Source organism: Gobio gobio (assembly GCF_949357685.1).
Source record: "Gobio gobio genome assembly, chromosome: 6".
In the NCBI taxonomy this organism is placed as follows: Eukaryota; Metazoa; Chordata; class Actinopteri; order Cypriniformes; family Gobionidae; genus Gobio; species Gobio gobio.
This window is the reverse complement of record NC_137102.1, coordinates 62,509,811-62,533,751: the sequence shown is the minus strand read 5'-3', so window position 1 is coordinate 62,533,751 and position 23,941 is coordinate 62,509,811. Positions and strand designations below refer to the sequence as shown.

The 23,941-nt window shown below is 45.9% G+C and overlaps 1 protein-coding gene across 1 annotated transcript in view; it reads left to right on the top strand.

The window, feature by feature from the left end:
- The window catches only part of ptprsb (protein tyrosine phosphatase receptor type Sb), a gene marked incomplete at its 5' end in the record, with an annotated part of 99,991 nt that extends 81,892 nt beyond the window's left edge, over positions 1-18,099 (top strand). Inside the window, 6 exons of the mRNA XM_079820525.1 lie at positions 3,254-3,432; positions 3,567-3,693; positions 6,367-6,492; positions 7,527-7,681; positions 7,802-7,937; positions 14,489-18,099. Coding sequence (XP_079676651.1) covers positions 3,254-3,432; positions 3,567-3,693; positions 6,367-6,492; positions 7,527-7,681; positions 7,802-7,937; positions 14,489-14,557 — 792 coding nt within the window. The 3' untranslated portion in view covers positions 14,558-18,099. The remainder of the gene's footprint in view (positions 1-3,253; positions 3,433-3,566; positions 3,694-6,366; positions 6,493-7,526; positions 7,682-7,801; positions 7,938-14,488) is intronic.
- Between the last annotated feature and the right edge of the window lie 5,842 nt (positions 18,100-23,941).

Here is a 23,941-nt window from a genome sequence, read left to right as displayed (position 1 = left end):
GCGCAGCCTATAGTGAACACGCCGTCCTTAAAGGGACAGTTCACCTCTAAAATTATGTCATTATTTACTCACTCTAATATTGTTCCAAACCTGTATTCATTTCTCGATGACAAAATTTTCATTTTTGTGTGAACTATCCCTATAATGTTAATACAACAACAAAAGACAAAGAGAAAATCACTCGCTGCTCTTGACTGAAGAACTAATACAGCAGCTTTAATAAGAATCAGTGTATATTTTATAGTGAAGTCTGTGAAGTGTTTTATTTTTACATTCATTCATTCAATCTCATACTTAAATGCTGCTGTACAGCTCTGAGCTGCCAGTGTAAATCTGAGATATATATTTATTTTATATTATACAATACACTAGGAATGTGTACAAGGGTTTTTTTTAAGTAAAGTTTTAAGTTTAAGTAAGGTTTTTCAATTATTTTAAGTAAAATAAAGAAAGAGTATTGCAATAAAAAATAGTCTTTTTTCTCTTTAACCTCTTGCTGCTCCTGTCGCCTAAGAATAGAATAGCAAAAAACTGATGTGACAAGCCATCAGAACCGAACCGAAAACACTGGTTAAAAACCGAAGTGTGTGTTGAACCGTGGACTAACTGTAGTGTTGCATCCCTAATATATATATATAAACTTTCCCTTACATTAGTTATTTGTAGTTATTCATGAATATCTAAAATAATATGATAATGCAATTTAAAAATAAACTTGTTTGTTTTATTGTCACAACAAAACAGAGGAACATAAAAATATATTCAAATTCTGATAAGTAAAAATACAAACTTAAGATGTGAAACTTAAAGTCCTTTGGATGAAAACACAATAACAGCAACAGAACAAAAAAATCTAATATACCAGTATTAATAGACGTGGTAAGCTTTATAAATATAACTTTGAGAAAGACTGGAAGTTCAGTTAAGTTCTGATAAATAACAACAGCACAATATACAGTATATAAGCCATTATGTGACTCTTTAATGCTGCAAAGCGTTTCGTTCACTCGTGTGCCTAACTTACAATGCAGGGACTGGAACTACAAATATACTAGTTATATAAATACAGTAATCATTACTTTATTTAGGCAGAATAAGTTTGTTGTGATTCCCAAGCGCATTAGCGCATTAACATACATTGTTAGCGGTCCTCCATTGATAGCCATGGCATTAGCTAGCTTTGTGGTTAGCTAAAGTCTATAATAAGCCATAATTTAGAAATGGACAACGTCATACTGCAAAATATTGTAAAACATACCTTTTCAAAATAACGGCCAGGGGAGAGATACATCTCATGCTGAGAAAGTGTCACGCTATAACTTACTAGCTAATTCCGTTTCACTCTTGGCTTACATGTAACAGCAAAACTGGACTTGGCAGTCACGAGTTTTGTCATACTTTATTTGAGTTAAAGGTAGGGTAGGTAAGATTTGGTTAAAAAACTTTTTTTCCAAATTTGTTTAAACTTTCTTTATATATCAATACATAATTAAAATGTAAGTACTCTGAAAAAGAAAGTATGAAAATTGAGTGTCTGTAGTCCTCTCACGACTGTTTTAAAGACAGCTCATTATTTCCATTCACTCCACCTTCTCCCTTCTGGGCTCTTTCCAAAGCCACGCCCCCAAAACACATGAACACGCCCACCGCGATCAGCTCAGCTGAAAGACGCATTATTAACCTGAGGCGAGCGGAGAAGAAGTGCATGTAGTGACATCATGTTAGAATCACATCTAATAAAAAATCTAACTTTTTTTATTATGAATATAAACAAATAAGATGTCTTTTAGTACTCACTCTCAAGCTAGAATAACGATACTGGTAAAGTTTAAAATACACACACAACACACAGATACAAGATAAAAACATTGGTAGAGAATATAAAAACAAACCAAGGGCGGAAATAAACGTGCAGGTAAAGTTCCCGCTGAACATGGTAGAAGAGTTTAGACAGAGGGTAGCAGCTAAAGCTAACAGTTCTAAAGAAAGTTCCTGGATGCGGTGTACTAGCTTTTACACATGCGTTTTGTTATCTAAAGTTACATTTTGCGAAATTCAACACGTCAGCGATCAACTTGAGCTAAGCATATTGAGTATTTATCATCTCTACTAATGGCTCGCTAAGTGTATAACATTGTAACTTTATGCTAAGTAATGTTATGTTAGCTATATTAGGCAGCTACGTGTGCTAGTGAGACATTATTCATGAAAACATAAACCAAAAACATGTATAATCAAAATGAAAGATGACCTGTCCAGCAGAAAAACAGCCTCTTGAACTCAAATCAAACGGGTGCGCCAGGGTTGCCAGGTTTTCACAACAAAATCCGCTCGATTGCTACTCAAGACTAGCCCAAAACAAGCCCAATCGTGTTTCTCCGGTAAAAATCGCGTTTGGGAGGTAAAATATGTGTCTTTTTGGTAGGGCTGCCTGCTAAAATTCACAAATCCCCGGGCAAAATATCACATAATTGGGGTCGCTTCAACCCGCGGACATGAAAAACAGCCGCAGCAACAGTGTTGAAGTAGCCCTTGGCAACACTGGGGCGCATGTGGGTGGATCCTGGAGCAAAAGCGGCGGTAGCCATGGTAACGAGAGAGAGTGACAGGCGCCCAAGCCAATCACTTGTTTCGGCCCGAAAGAAAATAATGAGCGGCGTTTATTGCAGATTAAAAAGTCTAGAGTCACTCGATTTTTATACTCTCTTTTTCAGAGTACTTACATTTTAATTATGTATTGACATATAAAGAAAGTTTAAACAAATTTGGACAAAAGTGTTTTAGATCATTCTTACCTACCCTACCTTTAAATGATCTGCCACTGGACAAAAGTGTTTTAGATCATTCTTACCTACCCCACCTTCAAGAGAACTGACGGGGATGTTCTTTTCAATGTTATTCAAGCAATGTACATGTCTCGTGCCAGCTTACCATGCACTTCACGGATGATCTCCGTTGTGTTGTGAATGTTCGCGACGCGCAGCATGACTCAGCTAGATCAGCTGGTGTTGCCAGCAGCACGTTGTAGAGCGCCATCTGGTGGACAAATTATGAAACAGCAACACTCATAATGTGGTTGAGCGGTGTTTCGTCCGTTTAAAAAAAAAAAGTATTTTCCTTTATCGGCCATCATAAATACAGATACCGATAGTTTGGAAAATGCTTGATATCGGCCGATAATATCAGGCTCTAGTCTTCAGTGTCACATGACTCTCGCTGTGTGATCTGACTGTGGTGTGTTTGTGTCCGCCAGCGTCTGGCCAACACTAAAGCACACACCTCCAGGTTCGTCAGCGCCAATCTGCCCTGCAACAAGTTCAAGAACCGGCTGGTGAACATCATGCCGTACGAAACCACACGCGTGTGTCTGCAGCCAATCAGAGGCCTGGAAGGCTCCGACTACATCAACGCCAGCTTCATCGACGGATACAGGTAGACTTCAGCTGCGCTGTAGGAAAGACCATCATGCTGGACTCCAGCCGCAGATCTGATGTAGGGTGTGTGTGTGTGTGTGTGTGTGTGTGTGTGTGTGTGTGTGTGTGTGTGTGTGTGTGTGTGTGTCTCAGGCAGCAGAAGGCGTACATCGCCACGCAGGGGCCGCTGGCGGAGACCACGGAGGACTTCTGGAGGATGCTGTGGGAACACAACTCCACCATCGTGGTGATGCTGACCAAACTGCGTGAGATGGGACGGGTGAGCTCACAGGCTCTTAAGCTTCTCTTAAACACTTTATTTTGACGGTCCCTTTAACACGTTCTGTTGACTATAAGTGAGTCCATGTCTACTGACTCTCATTAGAGTGTTATTAATAATGTATTAGTAGACTGGCAGGGTTAGGGTTAGAATAAGATGACATGTGCAAAGTCACTTATATTTACACTCACCTAAAGGATTATTAGGAACACCTGTTCAATTTCTCATTAATGCAATTATCTAATCAACCAATCACATGGCAGTTGCTTCAATGCATTTAGGGGTGTGGTCCTGGTCAAGTCAATCTCCTGAACTCCACACTGAATGTCGGAATGGGAAAGAAAGGAGATTTAAGCAATTTTGAGCGTGGCATGGTTGTTGGTGCCAGATGGGCCGGTCTGAGTATTTCACAATCTGCTCAGTTACTGGGATTTTCACGCACAACCATTTCTAGGGTTTACAAAGAATGGTGTGAAAAGGGAAAAGCATCCAGTATGCGGCAGTCCTGTGGGAGAAAATGCCTTGTTGATGCTCGAGGTCAGAGGAGAATGGGCCGACTGATTCAAGCTGATAGAAGAGCAACTTTGACTGAAATAACCACTCGTTACAACCGAGGTCTGCAGCAAAGCATTTGTGAAGCCACAACACACACAACCTTGAGGCGGATGGGCTACAACAGCAGAAGACCCCACCGGGTACCACTCATCTCCACTACAAAGAGGAAAAAGAGGCGACATCAAAATTGAACAGTTGAAGACTGGAAAAATGTTGCCTGGTCTGATGAGTCTGGATTTCTGTTGAGACATTCAGATGGTAGAGTCAGAATTTGGCGTAAACAGAATGAGAACATGGATCCATCATGCCTTGTTCCCACTGTGCAGGCTGGTGGTGGTGGTGTAATGGTGTGGGGGATGTTTTCTTGGCACACTTTAGGCCCCTTAGTGCCAATTGGGCATGGTTTAAATGCCACGGCCTACCTGAGCATTGTTTCTGCCCATGTCCATCCCTTTATGAGCACCATGTCCCTATCCTCTGATGGCTACTTCCAGCAGGATAATGCACCGTCACAAAGCTCCAATCATTTCAAACTGGTTTCTTGAACATGACAATGAGTTCACTGGACTAAAATGGCCCCACAGTCTCCAGATCTCAACCCAATAGAGCATCTTTGGGATGTGGTGGAACGGTAGCTTCGTGCCCTGGATGTGCATCCCACAAATCTCCATCAACTGCAGATGCTCTCCTATCAATATGGCCAACATTTCTAAAGAATGCTTTCAGCAGCTTGTTGAGTCAATGCCACGTAGAATTAAGGCAGTTCTGAAGGCCAAAGGGTCAAACACAGTATTAGTGTGTGTTCCTAATAGTCCTTTAGGTGAGAGTAGAATATCAGAGTAAAGAGTTAGCAGACACTCTACTCTAATGAGAGTTAGTTGACATGGAGTCACTTCTGGTCAACAGAATGTGTTAAAGGGAAGTGTTACCAAACAGGGAAATTCCTAATAGTAAATCTACTGAAGATATATCTATTACAGTTTTTCTCAGTCGCTTTGGTACATTTCTCAGATCAGAATTGAAATTCTCAAAACTACCTGTTCAATCTTCACATCATTGTGTCACTTGTGCACATCAAAAAAGCAGTTTCTCATTTCTTTGAACAAGTTGCAAATGCTTTGGTACATCCATGCAAATGATTATGTACAATTCTCTGCTGTTTCCTACATTATCAATTGCTTACGTTATGTTGATCAAAATGTATTATAATGTGTCTCTGTTGAATAGTCTCACCCCCACAACATTTAGCCATTAGTTCATAGCAGAAGTCTTTACATGCAAAATGGTTGAACAAGTTGTCATAATATGTCAAGCATATTTCTATACATTTCCATTAGACGTTCACATTTCTACTTTTCTTTGTGCTATGCAGTGCTGTCTTTTCCTTTCTGTATCGCAATGGCATGGTCTGTCAACAAATTACAGTACAAACAGTAAAAGCGTAAATGTGAATCTTGTCCAGTCTCTTGCAATCAAACTCCCACATACACTAAGGTGTAACCTACAATTTACTATAATTGTCATCAAAACTTTAGCCATATTTACATCAGAACATCCCTCCAGTGTACACGGTTATATTGACAACATGACTAAGCAATTTGACAGTCTTATCCGTACACAATGACACAAGCTCTGGTCATTCTGATGGCACTGACATGTTCATTGACACAGATATTTACTTTTGAGAGATGAACTAAGGATTTTGAGCAAGAGACTGGCTTTTGCAGGTAATCCATGGTGTTTTGCTATTTGTACGAATTGTTTTGAGAAATGCACTTACTATTTTGCAAATGTCGAGGATGATTCGAGAAATGTACCAAAGCGACAGAGAACAACTGTAAAACAAGAGCAAAAAAGAGTTCGTATCATCACAATGTGCGTTTATTCAGCGACCACCATCACAAACATTCCAGTCGAGATCATGTTTGTATTTATTATTTTTCCTCCTAGTTTCCTCTGAGGAAATGAGCAGTTGCTGTAATGTGTGTGTGTGTGTGTGTGTGTGTGTGTGTGTGTGTGTGTGTGTGTGTGTGTGTGTGTGTGTGTGTGTGTGTGTGTGTGTGTGTGTGTGTGTGTGTGTGTGTGTGTGTGTGTGTGTGTGTGTGTGTGTGTCGACAGGAGAAGTGTCATCAGTACTGGCCGGCGGAGCGTTCGGCTCGCTATCAGTACTTCGTGGTGGATCCCATGGCAGAATACAACATGCCTCAGTACATCCTGAGAGAGTTCAAGGTCACGGATGCCAGGGTGAGTACAGGCCGGCATTTACCGCGGTACAATCTGATCTTACATTCAGATGATATATGAAGCACCAGAGCGTCACCCAGTACAACCTAGCAACACCCTAGCAACCACCTATAATACCATAGTAACTGCCATAGTAAACTTCCATGCAACCACATGGCAACACCTTAGCAACAACCCACCACACCCTACCAACCACCCAGAACATCCTAGTAACTGCTCTGGATCACCCTAGCATTGCCCTAGAAACACATGAGACGCATGAATCCTCATTAAGAGCAACCACATAACTATGTGATAGCAACTGTCTAGCAACACCCTAGCAACCACCCAGTATAACCTAGCAACACCCTTGAAACCCCCATAACACCCAGTATAGTAACTGCCTTGCAAACACATAGCAATGCCATAGCAAACACGAGACGCATGAATCTTCAGGAAGAGCAACCACATAACTATGTGATAGCAACACCCTAGCAACCACCCAGTATAACCTAGCAACACCCTTGCAACCACATAGCAACACCCTAGCAACCACCCGCAACACCCTACCAACCACCCACAACACCCTACCAATCACTCAGAACACCCTAGAAACTGCTCTGGAGCACCCTAGCAATGCTCTAGAAACACATGAAACGCATGAATCCTCATGAAGAGAAACCACATAACTATGTCATAGCAACTGCCTAGCAACACCTTAGCAACCACCCAGTACAACCTAGCAACACCCTAGCAACCACCCAGTGCAACCTAGCAACACCTTTGCAACCACCCAAAACACCATAGTAACCGCCTTGCAACCACAAAGAAATGCCATAGCAAACACCTGAGCTACCACATAGCAACACCCTAGCAACAACCCACAACACCCTACCAATCCCTCAGAACACCCTAGCAACAGCCCTAGAAACACATGAGACTCATGAAGAGGAGTTGAGGTGTGTGTTTAGATTCATGATGTTGACGTCATGTGGACAGGATTCTCTGTTTCTCACACCTGGAGATGTTCAGACTCATTGTCTTTTTCTCCGTAGGACGGACAGTCCAGAACCGTCAGACAGTTCCAGTTCACCGATTGGCCAGAACAAGGTGTTCCAAAGTCAGGGGAGGGTTTCATTGATTTCATTGGACAGGTGCATAAAACCAAGGAGCAGTTTGGTCAGGATGGACCAATCACAGTCCACTGCAGGTAATGATGAAATTCAACACACAACACTAGACTGATAGTCTGTCATCTGAATGTGTGTGTGTCACTGTAAACCCGCAAACCCTCTCTCTCTGTGTGTGTGTGTGTGTGTGTGTGTGTCAGTGCGGGCGTGGGACGCACGGGTGTGTTCATCACTCTCAGTATCGTGCTGGAGCGGATGCGTTACGAGGGCGCCGTCGACATCTTCCAGACCGTCAAAATGCTGCGCACACAGCGGCCGGCGATGGTGCAGACTGAGGTACAGTAAACACACACCACAACCCTCAGACTGAGGTACAGTAAACACACACCACAACCCTCAGACTGAGGTACAGTAAACACACACCACAACCCTCAGACTGAGGTACAGTAAACACACACCACAACCCTCAGACTGAGGTACAGTAAACACACACCACAACCCTCAGACTGAGGTACAGTAAACACACACCACAACCCTCAGACTGAGGTACAGTAAACACACACCACAACCCTCAGACTGAGGTACAGTAAACACACACCACAACCCTCAGACTGAGGTACAGTAAACACACACCACAACCCTCAGACTGAGATACAGTAAACACACACCACAACCCTCAGACTGAGGTACAGTAAACACACACCACAACCCTCAGACTGAGGTACAGTAAACACACCACAACCCTCAGACTGAGATACAGTAAACACACACCACAACCCTCAGACTGAGGTACAGTAAACACACACCGCAACCCTCAGACTGAGATACAGTAAACACACACCACAACCCTCAGACTGAGGTACAGTAAACACACACCACAACCCTCGGACTGAAGTACAGTAAACACACACCACAACCATCAGACTGAGGTACAGTAAACACACACCACAACCCTCAGACTGAGGTACAGTAAACACACACCACAACCCTCAGACTGAGATATAGTAAACACACACCACAACCCTCAGACTGAAGTACAGTAAACACACACCACAACCCTCAGACTGAAGTACAGCAAACACACACCACAACCCTCAGACTGAGGTACAGTAAACACACACCACAACCCTCAGACTGAGGTACAGTAAACACACACCACAACCCTCAGACTGAGATATAGTAAACACACACCACAACCCTCAGACTGAGGTACAGTAAACACAAACCACAACCCTCAGACTGAGGTACAGTAAACACACACCACAACCCTCAGACTGAGATACAGTAAACACACACCACAACCCTCAGACTGAGATACAGTAAACACACACCACAACCCTCAGACTGAGGTACAGTAAACACACACCACAACCACAACCCTCAGACTGAGGTACAGTAAACACACACCACAACCCTCAGACTGAGGTACAGTAAACACACCACAACCCTCAGACTGAGATATAGTAAACACACACCACAACCCTCAGACTGAGGTACAGTAAACACACACCACAACCCTCAGACTGAGGTACAGTAAACACACACCACAACCCTCAGACTGAGATACAGTAAACACACACCACAACCCTCAGACTGAGGTACAGTAAACACACACCACAACCCTCAGACTGAGATACAGTAAACACACACCACAACCCTCAGACTGAGGTACAGTAAACACACACCACAACCCTCAGACTGAGGGACAGTAAACACACACCACAACCCTCAGACTGAGGTACAGTAAACACACACCACAACCCTCAGACTGAGGTACAGTAAACACACACCACAACCCTCAGACTGAGGTACAGTAAACACACACCACAACCCTCAGACTGAGATACAGTAAACACACACCACAACCCTCAGACTGAGGTACAGTAAACACACACCACAACCCTCAGACTGAGGTACAGTAAACACACACCACAACCCTCAGACTGAGATACAGTAAACACACACCACAACCCTCAGACTGAGATACAGTAAACACACACCACAACCCTCAGACTGAGGTACAGTAAACACACACCACAACCCTCAGACTGAGGTACAGTAAACACACACCACAACCCTCAGACTGAGATACAGTAAACACACACACACCACAACCCTCAGACTGAGATACAGTAAACACACACCACAACCCTCAGACTGAGGTACAGTAAACACACACCACAACCCTCAGACTGAGGTACAGTAAACACACACCACAACCCTCAGACTGAGGTACAGTAAACACACACCACAACCCTCAGACTGAGGTACAGTAAACACACACCACAACCCTCAGACTGAAGTACAGTAAACACACACCACAACCCTCAGACTGAGGTACAGTAAACACACACCACAACCCTCAGACTGAGATACAGTAAACACACACCACAACCCTCAGACTGAGGTACAGTAAACACACACCACAACCCTAAGACTGAGGTACAGTAAACACACACCACAACCCTCAGACTGAGATACAGTAAACACACACCACAACCCTCAGACTGAGGTACAGTAAACACACACCACAACCCTAAGACTGAGGTACAGTAAACACACACCACAACCCTCAGACTGAAGTACAGTAAACACACACCACAACCCTCAGACTGAGGTACAGTAAACACACACCACAACCATCAGACTGAGGTACAGTAAACACACACCACAACCATCAGACTGAGGTACAGTAAACACACACCACAACCCTCAGACTGAGGTACAGTAAACACACACCACAACCCTCAGACTGAAGTACAGTAAACACACACCACAACCCTCAGACTGAGATACAGTAAACACACACCACAACCATCAGACTGAGGTACAGTAAACACACACCACAACCATCAGACTGAGGTACAGTAAACACACAACCATCAGACTGAGGTACAGTAAACACACACCACAACCATCAGACTGAGGTACAGTAAACACACACCACAACCCTCAGACTGAGGTACAGTAAACACACACCACAACCCTCAGACTGAGGTACAGTAAACACACACCACAACCCTCAGACTGAGGTACAGTAAACACACAACACAACCCTCAGACTGAAGTACAGTAAACACACACCACAACCATCAGACTGAGGTACAGTAAACACACACCACAACCCTCAGACTGAGGTACAGTAAACACACACCACAACCCTCAGACTGAGGTACAGTAAACACACAACACAACCCTCAGACTGAAGTACAGTAAACACACACCACAACCCTCAGACTGAGGTACAGTAAACACACACCACAACCCTCAGACTGAAGTACAGTAAACACACAACACAACCCTCAGACTGAGGTACAGTAAACACACACCACAACCCTCAGACTGAGGTACAGTAAACACACACCACAACCCTCAGACTGAGGTACAGTAAACACACACCACAACCCTAAGACTGAGGTACAGTAAACACACACCACAACCCTCAGACTGAGGTACAGTAAACACACACCACAACCATCAGACTGAGGTACAGTAAACACACACCACAACCCTCAGACTGAGGTACAGTAAACACACACCACAACCCTCAGACTGAGGTACAGTAAACACACACCACAACCCTCAGACTGAGGTACAGTAAACACACAACACAACCCTCAGACTGAAGTACAGTAAACACACACCACAACCCTCAGACTGAGGTACAGTAAACACACACCACAACCCTCAGACTGAAGTACAGTAAACACACAACACAACCCTCAGACTGAGGTACAGTAAACACACACCACAACCCTCAGACTGAGGTACAGTAAACACACACCACAACCCTCAGACTGAGGTACAGTAAACACACACCACAACCCTAAGACTGAGGTACAGTAAACACACACCACAACCCTCAGACTGAGGTACAGTAAACACACACCACAACCCTCAGACTGAGATACAGTAAACACACACCACAACCCTCAGACTGAGGTACAGTAAACACACACCACAACCCTCAGACTGAAGTACAGTAAACACACACCACAACCATCAGACTGAGGTACAGTAAACACACACCACAACCATCAGACTGAGGTACAGTAAACACACAACCATCAGACTGAGGTACAGTAAACACACACCACAACCATCAGACTGAGGTACAGTAAACACACACCACAACCCTCAGACTGAGGTACAGTAAACACACACCACAACCCTCAGACTGAGGTACAGTAAACACACACCACAACCCTCAGACTGAGGTACAGTAAACACACAACACAACCCTCAGCCTGAAGTACAGTAAACACACACCACAACCATCAGACTGAGATACAGTAAACACACACCACAACCCTCAGACTGAGGTACAGTAAACACACACCACAACCCTCAGACTGAAGTACAGTAAACACACAACACAACCCTCAGACTGAAGTACAGTAAACACACACCACAACCCTCAGACTGAGGTACAGTAAACACACACCACAACCCTCAGACTGAGGTACAGTAAACACACACCACAACCCTCAGACTGAGGTACAGTAAACACACACCACAGTCGGTTTTGCTGTGAGCTTCATGTAGATCATATCTTCCCCCTCACACCCAAAGCACCTTAAATATTATGATTCTATCCATTAAAGGAAACGTTTAAATGATGAAACGTTCAGTTATAAACAGAGACATACACAGAAACGCCCTAGCAACCACCCATAATACCCTGGAAACCACATAACAATGTCCTAGAAACACCCTAGCAACCCCTGAGAACACCCTTGCAACTACCCAGAACATCACCATAGTAACTGTCTAGCAACCATATAGCAATGCCCTTCCAATCACTCAGAACACCGTAGTAACTACCCAGAACACCCTAGCAACTGCCTAGCAACAACCCAGAACACCTTAGCAACCACATATCAATGAGCAATGCACTACCAAACTGCCCAGAACACTGTAGTGACCAACCGAAACCCCATAGCAACGCCCTATCAATCACTCAGAATACCATAGCAACTGCCTAGGATCTAGGAGAACCCTAGAAACCACCCACAACATCATAGCAACTACCTGGCAACCTTGTATGCCCTAACACTCACTCAGAACCCGTTAGCAACCACTCAGAACACCTTAGCAACCACATAGCAATGAGCAATGCCCTACCAAACTGCCCAGAACACCATAGTGACCATCTGAAACCCCATAGCAACGCCCTAACACTCACTCAGAATACCATAGCAACTGCCTAGGATATAGGAGCACCCTAGAAACCACCCACAACATCATAGCAACTATCTGGCAACCTTGTATGCCCTAACACTCACTCAGAACCCGTTAGCAATCCCTCAGAACACCTTAGCAACCACATAGCAATGAGCAATGCCCTACCAAACTGCCCAGAATACCCTAGCGACCACCCGAAACCCCATAGCAACGCCCAAGCAATCACTCAGAATATCATAGCAACTACCTAGGATCATGAGCAATGCCCTACAAAACTGCCCAGAACACCCTAGCGACCAACCGAAAACTAGCAATCACTCAGAATACCATAGCAACTGGCTAGGATCTAGGAGCACTCTAGAAACCACCCACAACATCCTAGCAACTACCTGGCAACCTTGTATGCCCTAACACTCCCTCAGAACCCATTAGCAACCACTCAGAACATCTTAGCAACCACATAGCAATGAGCAATGCCTTACCAAACTGCCCAGAACAGCATAGTGACCACCTGAAACCCCATAGCAACACCCTAGCAATCACTCAGAATACCATAGCAACTGCCTAGGATCTAGGAGCACCCTAGAAACCACCCACAACATCCTAGCAACTACCTGGCAACCTTGTATGCCCTAAAACTCACTCAGAACCCGTTAGCAACCACTCAGAACACCTTAGCAACCACATAGCAATGAGCAATGCCCTACCAAGCTGCCCAGAACACCCTAGCGACCACCCGAAACCCCATAGCAACGCCCTATCAATCACTCAGAATACCATAGCAACTGCCTAGGATCTAGGAGCACCCTAGAAACCACCCACAACATCATAGCAACTACCTGGCAACCTTGTATGCCCTAACACTCACTCAGAACCCGTTAGCAACCACTCAGAACACCTTAGCAACCACATAGCAATGAGCAATGCCCTACCAAACTGCCCAGAACACCCTAGCGACCACCCGAAAACCCCATAGCAATGCTCTAGCAATCACTCAAAATACCATAGCAACTGCCTAGGATCTAGGAGCACCCTAGAAACCACCCACAACATCCTAGCAACTACCTGGCAACCTTGTATGCCCTAACACTCACTCAGAACCTGTTAGCAACCACTCAGAACACCTTAGTAACCACGCAGCAATGAGCAATGGCCTACCAAACTGCCCAGAACACCCTAGCGACCACCGGAAACGCCATAGCAACACCCTAGCAATCACTCAGAATACCATTGCCACTGCCTAGGATCTAGGAGCACCCTAGAAACCACCCACAACATCCTAGCAACTACCTGGCAACCTTGTATGCCCTAGCACTCACTCAGAACCCGTTAGCAACCACATAGCAATGAGCAATGCCCTACCAAACTGCCCAGAACACCTTAGCGACCACACAAACCCCATAGCAACGCCCTAGCAACCACTCAGAATACCATAGCCACTGCCTAGGATCTAGCAGCACCCTAGAAACCACCCACAACATCCTAGCAACTACCTGGCAACCTTGTATGCCCTAAAACTCACTCAGAACCCATTAGCAACCACTCAGAACACCTTAGCAACCACATTGCAATGACAAATGCCCTACCAAACTGCCCAGAACACCCGAAACCCCATAGCAACGCCCTAGCAACCACTCAGAATATCAAATCAACTGCCTAGTTTGCAGTCATGTGATGAGATCTGTCTGTCTGTCTGTCCGCAGGACGAGTATCAGTTCTGCTATCAGGCCGGTCTCGAGTACCTTGGAAGTTTTGATCACTATGCAACATAAGAGAAGACGAGCGCCAACATGTCAACCACACCCCCCTCCAGAACCCCAGCAACCCTCGCAGAGGAACTCACACACTTCTACAGCGGCGGCGCGGAGCACACGCAGCGCAACGCTAACTATTACCTCAGTGTTCAGTTATTGATATTAATGTTGTGGTCGGCTTTTAGAAATATTAAACTGTGGATGAAGATCTTCTTCATAACAAGAGGAAAAATATTACATGTACAAAATCTATTTAAAGCAAAACAACAACAACAACAAAAAGAAACTATGAAATCAAAGCCTGGATTATTGCTGCACCCTTCAGTGGGAGTTTCTTCAAACTGTATTTGCCAACGTCAGACGTGAGTCAGTGTGAAGGCTGGAACACCGTTGCCATCCGGATCTCCAACCGTCTGTGCCTAACGGAGCGAGAACCGCAGCCAACGCGATCTGGAGCTCCAGACGGCTCCACTCCTGTGAATACTGTGTTTCCGTGTGTCTCTACATGACTATAAGCTGCTTACGCCGTGTTTGGGAGGCCGAGGGAGTTTCCATGCTTGAATCTCGTATCTGTATCATGTTCTTTTGCTCCTTTCAGCTGTTGCGTAATGCGTAAAACACGCGAGGAGGAGAAACTCTGAGACTCTTGGTGTTTAGTTTAGCCCAGGCGTGGTGTGTAGGGGTAGCGCAGGAAACCAGCCGGGTCGAAACGTGACGTGAGCCTTATCGTTGTTGTCAAATATTTAACCGACCTGATTTTTTTATTTCACTTTGTTGATATTATGCTTGAATTTTTAAGGATCTATTTATTTACATGACTTTTTATGGCAATATGATTTGTGAGCTGTGCTGTAGTTGCTGTACATGGCTCAGGTGTACAGTGTTGTGCTCGTAACCCTCTCAGATATTTTGATATTTCCTGTGCTCTGATTGTTCTCGAGGAGCCGAACCTCACAGCTCCTTTACAGGCAAACGGCATGAGTTCTGAGACTTTACCCCGGTCCTCATCAGCATTACTGGCGTCATCAGTCGCGGGTCTGAAGAGCCTCAGATCAGAGATGACCCAACTCAAACCAGCAGGGGGAAACCCACTGGATGGCCCAAACATTTACTGACAGCATGTGAGATTTGAGGCGTTTACAGATATTCAAATGCGAAATACAGTCCTTTCAATGGGAACACGTGAGAATTTCGTGAAAAATTTCCCCAGATACACTATGCTGGGTTAAAAACAACCCAAGTTGGGTTGAAAATGGACAAATGTTAAACGTTTTGGGTTAACGTTTGCCTGACCTGCTGGGTAGATTTACTTAACTCAACTATTGTTTAAAAATGATTGTATTGCTTGCTTAAAATTAACTCAAAATTAATACGTTTAATGAATAATAATTAAACATTAAATATTTATTAAATTGCTTATTAATTAACGTTCACCTTTTGATTATTATTGTTGCCTCTAGTAATTATGTGTGATTTTTAATTTCCAAGCTATTTTGGGTTCATTTTAAGGCAGCTATATAGTCATTTTAAACAATAGTTGGGTTAAACTAAACTGCACAGCACGTTGGGCAAACATTTAACCCAACTGGCGGTTTAAAACAACCCAACCAGCAGGTTAAAACGACCCAACCACCGGGTTAAAACGACCCAACCACCGGGTTAAAATTACCCAACCACCGGGTTAAAATTACCCAACCACCGGGTTAAAATTACCCAACCACCGGGTTAAAATGACCCAATCACCGGGTTAAAATGACCCAACCGCCGGGTTAAAATTACCCAACCGCCGGGTTAAAATTACCCAACCACTGGGTTAAAATTACCCAACCGCCGGGTTAAAACGATCCAACCGCCAAGTTAAAATGACCCAAACGGCAGGTCAAAATGACCCAACCGCCAAGTTAAAATGACCCAATCGCCAGGTTAAAATGACTCAACTGCCAGGTTAAAACGACCCAATCGCTGGGTTAAAAAGACCCAACCATCAGGTTAAAACGACCCAATCGCTGGGTTAAAAAGACCCAACCATCAGGTTAAAACGACCCAATCACTGGGTTAAAACAACCCAACCACCAGTTTAAAATGACCCAACCGTCAGGTTAAAACTACCCAACCACCGGGTTAAAACGACCCAACCGCCAGGTTAAAACGACCCAATCGCTGGGTTAAAACGACCAGACCGGCGGGTTAAAATGACCCAACCGCCAGGTTAAAACAATCCAACCGTCAAGTTAAAATAACCCAACCGGCAGGTTAAAATGACCCAACCGCCAAGTTAAAATGACCCAGTCGTCAGGTTAAAATGACCCAACCTGCAGATTAAAATAACCCAATCACTGGGTTAAAACGACCCAACCACCAGTTTAAAACGACCCAATTGCCGGGTGAAAACGACCCAACCGCTTGGTTAAAACGACCAGACCTGCGGGTTAAAAGGACCCAATCGCTGGGTAAAAACGAACCAACCACCGGTTTAAAATGACCCAACCGCTGGGTTAAAACGACCCAACCGGCGGGTTAAAATGACCCAATCACCAGGTTTAAATTACCCAATCGCCAGGTTAAAAATGACCCAACCTGCAGGTTAAAATGACCCAACCTGCAGGTTAAAACGACCCAACCACCGGTTTAAAACGACCCAACCGCTGGGTTAAAACGACCCAACCACTGGGTTTGTCCATTTTCAACCCAATTTGGGTTGTTTTTAACCCAGCGTTTTTTAGAGTGCACACATTTCACAAATTGTTGAAGTCGGGCGCATGGATTCGCAAATATTGCTAATGTGCAAAAACTGCTGAATGATGATCTTCCTCTGTATTTTCGTCTTGTTTTCCAGTACAAACATTCTTAAATCAAGACACACGAAAAATGACTGAAGATATGAAGTAAAAATCATCACAATGAGGCGAGTTTGAGCTTAAACAGGAGCAAATATCAGCCAATGGAGTCCGAGAAATAGAGGAGACAGGAGGTGTCTCTGTCTCATTGGCTGAACTCTGCTCCAGTTTAAGCTCAAACTCTCTTCAGTCTCTTCTCCAGTAACTGTGTGTGATTTATGAAGGTTTAGATGTTTGAGCTGGAGAACGAGACACTGAGGAAGAGCAGAGTTTTACTGTGATAAAGAATGGTTCAAACACAGAGGAATGGCTCCTGTGACCACAGCTTTGCTCAGACTGCTGATCTCCGGTCAGTGGTTTATAACCGGCTGATGATGATGATGATGATGATGATGATGATGATGATGTGGTTATTCCTGTGAGTCTGAACTCAAAATGGCCGCCCTCTGCGGATCAGGGTGGTGTCCGGCAGCTCAACACTCATCCAGACGCGGATCTGCATCGGCTCAGTTTCTCTCTCCGTGAAGTCAAAGCACATTCAGACACTGAGACACACACATTCTCTCTCATTAAAGCACACAACTGACCCCTGAGTGACCCCGAATGACCCCTGAGTGACCCCGAGTGACGAGAGCTGATGATGACGCTTCTCTTTCTCTGCTTACTTCAGATCATATGTGTAGATATGTCAACTTTGTATTAAAACAGAACGATGGATATACTGACGTGAAGACGTGTGTGTGTGTCTGTTCTTCTAACGTGATGACGTGTGTGTGTGTGTGTGTGTGTGTGTGTGTGTGTGTGTGTGTGTGTGTGTGTGTGTGTGTGTGTGTGTGTGTGTGTGTGTGTGTGTGTGTGTGTGTGTGTGTGTGTGTGTGTGTGTGTGTGTGTGTGTGTGTGTGTGTGTGTGTGTGTGTGTGTGTGTGTGTGTGTGTGTGTGTGTGTGTGTGTGTGTGTGTGTGTGTTCTGTCCTCAGGGGTTTGTGATGATTCTGAGGATTTATTTTAATCGATTCCCATTTCATTTTTATACATCAGTGGATTAAGATATGACAGATTCTGACTGTTGAGTGATCACATGTGGGGTTACACACACACTTACACACACATAAACACACACACACTTACTCATACACATACATACACATACACACATAAACACACACACTCACACACATACACACACACACACACACACACATGTTGGGTTTTCATGTTTTATGGGGACTTTCCATAGGCGTAATGGTTTTTATACCGTACATACTGTATATTCTATCCCCTTACACTGCCCCTAAACCTACCCATCACACACACACACACACACACACACACACACACACACACACACACACACACTGCCCCTAAACCTACCCATCACAGGAGACATTTTGCATTTTTACATTTCCAAAAAACATCACTTAGTCTGATTTATAAGATGTTTTCCTCATGGGGACCAAAAAATGTCCCCACAAGGACGAGGATTTCGGATATTGCTATCTTTGTGGGGACATTTTGTCCCATAACGTAGGGATTTACATTTAAATTTATGCATTTGGCAGACGCTTTTATCCAAAGCGACTTACATTGCATTCAAGGAACACATTTTACATTTTTCTCAATTCTTGCTTTCCCTGGGAATCAAACCCATGACCTTGGCGTTGCTAGCGCCAAGCTCTACTGTTTGAGCTATAGGAAAGCTACTCATACTCATACTGGTAATACCTGGATTACCAGTCCACACACACACACGTTTGTTTTTGTGAAATGTGAGGACATTCCATAGGCGTAATGGTTTTTATATCGTACAAACCATATTTTCTATCCCCTTACACTGCCCCTAAACCTACCCATCACACACACACACACACACACACACACACACACTGCCCCTGCCCCTGCCCCTAAACCTACCCATCACACACACACACACACACACACACACACACACTGCCCCTGCCCCTAAACCTACCCATCACACACACACACACACACACACACACTCACTCTCTCACACACACACACACACACACACACACACACACACACACACACACACACACACACACACACACACACTGCCCCTGCCCCTAAACCTACCCATCACACACACACACACACACACACACACACACACACAAAGGCTTATTCACAGTAAAGTCTATAACATAAGGTTGTAATAATTGCTCAGTTCTGCAGCGTTACAGGAAACATCAGATCTCAGTGTGGAGTGTGTGTTCTGAAGATCTCAGTGTGGAGTGTGTGTTCTGAAGATCTCAGTGTGGAGTGTGTGTTCTGAAGATCTCAGTGTGGAGTGTGTGTTCTGAAGATCTCAGTGTGGAGTGTGTGTTCTGAAGATCTCAGTGTGGAGTGTGTGTTCTGAAGATCTCAGTGTGGAGTGTGTGTTCTGAAGATCTCAGTGTGGAGTGTGTGTTCTGAAGATCTCAGTGTGGAGTGTGTGTTCTGAAGATCTCAGTGTGGAGTGTGTGTTCTGAAGATCTCAGTGAAGAACTGACCTCTGGACGGGTCTCTGGGGAAGCACAGATGGTTGCTTTATAACCTTCAGTTATTGAGCAGATATTTGAACTCTGGTGACCTTTGACTGTGTCAGGATCTTGATATCACACGCGTGTGTCGAGGCGTGTTCTGGCAGTGTGTAATCACAGCAGTGATCTCACATTCTCAACGTAAAGCTGCTTGTGTTAGTTCTGTAAGTCCCAGGAGCCCAACAAATAAACCAGACCGAGCCGGTTTGAGACGGGTCACTGAATCTTCAGATCTTCAAGGATTCCTGTCAAGCACAAGATAAAAACACACAATGTGAAAGTTCATGTTGCTGAACTTTATGTGCCATGAAAGAGGCGATCGACCGATCTGATGCTGATCACACGAACAGAAGCAAAGGTTCAGCCTGGAGCTCTGGGGTTCTGAAGGGTTCAGTCTGGGGCTCTGAAGGGTTCTGAAGGGTTCAGTCTGGGGTTCTGAAGGGTCAGTCTGGGGTTCTGAAGGGTTCAGTCTGGGGTTCTGAAGGGTCAGTCTGGGGTTCTGAAGGGTTCAGTCTGGGGCTCTGAAGGGTTCTGAAGGGTTCAGTCTGGGGTTCTGAAGGGTTCTGAAGGGTTCAGTCTGGGGCTCTGAAGGGTTTTGAAGGGTTCAGTCAGGGGCTCTGATGGGTTCTGAAGGGTTCAGTCTGGGGTTCTGAAGGGTTCAGTCTGGGGCTCTGAAGGGTTCTGAAGGGTTCAGTCTGGGGTTCTGAAGGGTTTTGAAGGGTTCAGTCAGGGGCTCTGAAGGGTTCTGAAGGGTTCAGTCTGGGGCTCTGAAGGGTTTTGAAGGGTTCAGTCAGGGGCTCTGAAGGGTTCTGAAGGGTTCAGTCTGGGGCTCTGAAGGGTTCTGAAGGGTTCAGTCTGGGGTTCTGAAGGGTTCAGTCTGGGGCTCTGAAGGGTTCAGTCTGGGGCTCTGAAGGGTTTTGAAGGGTTCAGTCAGGGGCTCTGAAGGGTTCTGAAGGGTTCAGTCTGGGGCTCTGAAGGGTTCTGAAGGGTTCAGTCTGGGGTTCTGAAGGGTTCTGAAGGGTTCAGTCAGGGGTTTTGAAGGGTTCAGTCAGGGGCTCTGAAGGGTTCAGTCTGGGGTTCTGAAGGGTTCTGAAGGGTTCAGTCAGGGGTTTTGAAGGGTTCAGTCAGGGGCTCTGAAGGGTTCTGAAGGGTTCAGTCTGGGGTTCTGAAGGGTTCTGAAGGGTTCAGTCTGGGGCTCTGAAGGGTTTTGAAGGGTTCAGTCAGGGGCTCTGAAGGGTTTTGAAGGGTTCAGTCTGGGGTTCTGAAGGGTTTTGAAGGGTTCAGTCTGGGGTTCAGAAGGGTTCAGTCTGGGGTTCTGAAGGATTTTGAAGGGTTCAGTCTGGGGTTCTGAAGGGTTTTGAAGGGTTCAGTCTGGGGTTCAGAAGGGCTCTGAAGGGTTCAGTCTGGGGTTCTGAAGGGTTCAGTCTGGGTTTCAGAAGGGCTCTGAAGGGTTCAGTCTGGGGTTCTGAAGGGTTCAGTCTGGGTTTCAGAAGGGCTCTGAAGGGTTCAGTCTGGGGTTCTGAAGGGTTCAGTCTGGGGCTCTGAAGGGCTTTGAAGGGTTCAGTCTGGGGTTCAGAAGGGCTTTGAAGGGTTCAGTCTGGGGTTCTGAAGGGTTCAGTCTGGGGCTCTGAAGGGCTTCGAAGGGTTCAGTCTGGGGTTCAGAAGGGCTTTGAAGGGTTCAGTCTGGGGTTCAGAAGGGTTCAGTCTGGGTTTCAGAAGGGCTCTGAAGGGTTCAGTCTGGGGTTCTGAAGGGTTCAGTCTGGGGCTCTGAAGGGCTTCGAAGGGTTCAGTCTGGGGTTCAGAAGGGCTTTGAAGGGTTCAGTCTGGGGTTCTGGGGTTCTGAAGGGTTCAGTCTGGGGCTCTGAAGGATTTTGAAGGGTTCAGTCTGGGGTTCAGAAGGGCTGTGAAGGGTTCAGTCTGGGGTTCAGAAGGGCTTTGAAGGGTTCAGTCTGGGGTTCTGAAGGGTTCTGAAGGGTTCAGTCTGGGGTTCTGAAGGGTTTTGAAGGGTTCAGTCTGGGGTTCTGGGGTTCTGGGGTTCTGAAGGGTTCAGTCTGGGGTTCTGAAGGGTTCAGTCTGGGGCTCTGAAGGGTTCAGTCTGGGGCTCTGAAGGATTTTGAAGGGTTCAGTCTGGGGTTCAGAAGGGTTTTGAAGGGTTCAGTCTGGGGTTCTGAAGGGTTTTGAAGGGTTCAGTCTGGGGTTCTGAAGGGTTTTGAAGGGTTCAGTCTGGGGTTCTGAAGGGTTTTGAAGGGTTCAGTCTGGGGTTCTGGGGTTCTGGGGTTCTGAAGGGTTCAGTCTGGGGTTCTGAAGGGTTCAGTCTGGGGTTCTGAAGGGTTCAGTCTGGGGTTCTGAAGGGTTCAGTCTGGGGCTCTGAAGGGTTTTGAAGGGTTCAGTCTGGGGCTCTGAAGGGTTTTGAAGGGTTCAGTCTGGGGTTCTGAAGGGTTTTGAAGGGTTCAGTCTGGGGTTCTGAAGGGTTTTGAAGGGTTCAGTCTGGGGTTCTGAAGGGTTTTGAAGGGTTCAGTCTGGGGTTCTGGGGTTCTGGGGTTCTGAAGGGTTCAGTCTGGGGTTCTGAAGGGTTCAGTCTGGGGTTCTGAAGGGTTCAGTCTGGGGTTCTGAAGGGTTCAGTCTGGGGTTCTGAAGGGTTCAGTCTGGGGCTCTGAAGGGTTCAGTCTGGGGTTCAGAAGGGCTTTGAAGGGTTCAGTCTGGGGTTCTGGGGTTCTGGGGTTCTGAAGGGTTCAGTCTGGGGTTCTGAAGGGTTCAGTCTGGGGTTCTGAAGGGTTCAGTCTGGGGCTCTGAAGGGCTTTGAAGGGTTCAGTCTGGGGTTCTGAAGGGTTCAGTCTGGGGCTCTGAAGGGTTCAGTCTGGGGTTCAGAAGGGCTTTGAAGGGTTCAGTCTGGGGTTCAGAAGGGCTTTGAAGGGTTCAGTCTGGGGTTCTGGGGTTCTGGGGTTCTGAAGGGTTCAGTCTGGGGTTCTGGGGTTCTGAAGGGTTCAGTCTGGGGCTCTGAAGGATTTTGAAGGGTTCAGTCTGGGGTTCTGAAGGGTTTTGAAGGGTTCAGTCTGGGGCTCTGAAGGATTTTGAAGGGTTCAGTCAGGGGCTCTGAAGGATTTTGAAGGGTTCAGTCTGGGGCTCTGAAGGATTTTGAAGGGTTCAGTCAGGGGCTCTGAAGGGTTCTGAAGGGTTTTGAAGGGTTCAGTCTGGGGTTCTGAAGGGTTCAGTCTGGGGTTCTGAAGGGTTCAGTCTGGGGTTCTGAAGGGTTCAGTCTGGGGTTCTGAAGGGTTCAGTCTGGGGCTCTGAAGGGTTCAGTCTGGGGCTCTGAAGGATTTTGAAGGGTTCAGTCTGGGGTTCTGGGGTTCAGAAGGGTTCTGAAGGGTTCAGTCTGGGGTTCTGAAGGGTTCAGTCTGGGGCTCTGAAGGATTTTGAAGGGTTCAGTCTGGGGTTCTGGGGTTCAGAAGGGTTCTGAAGGGTTCAGTCTGGGGTTCTGAAGGGTTCAGTCTGGGGCTCTGAAGGGCTTTGAAGGGTTCAGTCTGGGGCTCTGAAGGATTTTGAAGGGTTCAGTCTGGGGTTCAGAAGGGCTTTGAAGGGTTCAGTCTGGGGTTGTGAGGGTTCTGAAGGGTTCAGTCTGGGGTTCTGAAGGGCTTTGAAGGGTTCAGTCTGGGGTTGTGAGGGTTCTGAAGGGTTCAGTCTGGGGTTCTGAAGGGTTTTGAAGGGTTCAGTCTGGGGTTCTGAAGGGTTCAGTCAGGGGCTCTGAATGGTTCAGTCTGGGGCTCTGAAGGATTTTGAAGGGTTCAGTCAGGGGCTCTGAAAGGTTCTGAAGGGTTCAGTCTGGGGCTCTGAAGGATTTTGAAGGGTTCAGTCTGGGGTTGTGAGGGTTCTGAAGGGTTCAGTCTGGGGTTCTGAAGGGTTCTGAAGGGTTCAGTCTGGGGCTCTGAAGGATTTTGAAGGGTTCAGTCTGGGGTTCAGAAGGGCTGTGAAGGGTTCAGTCTGGGGTTCAGAAGGGCTGTGAAGGGTTCAGTCTGGGGTTCAGAA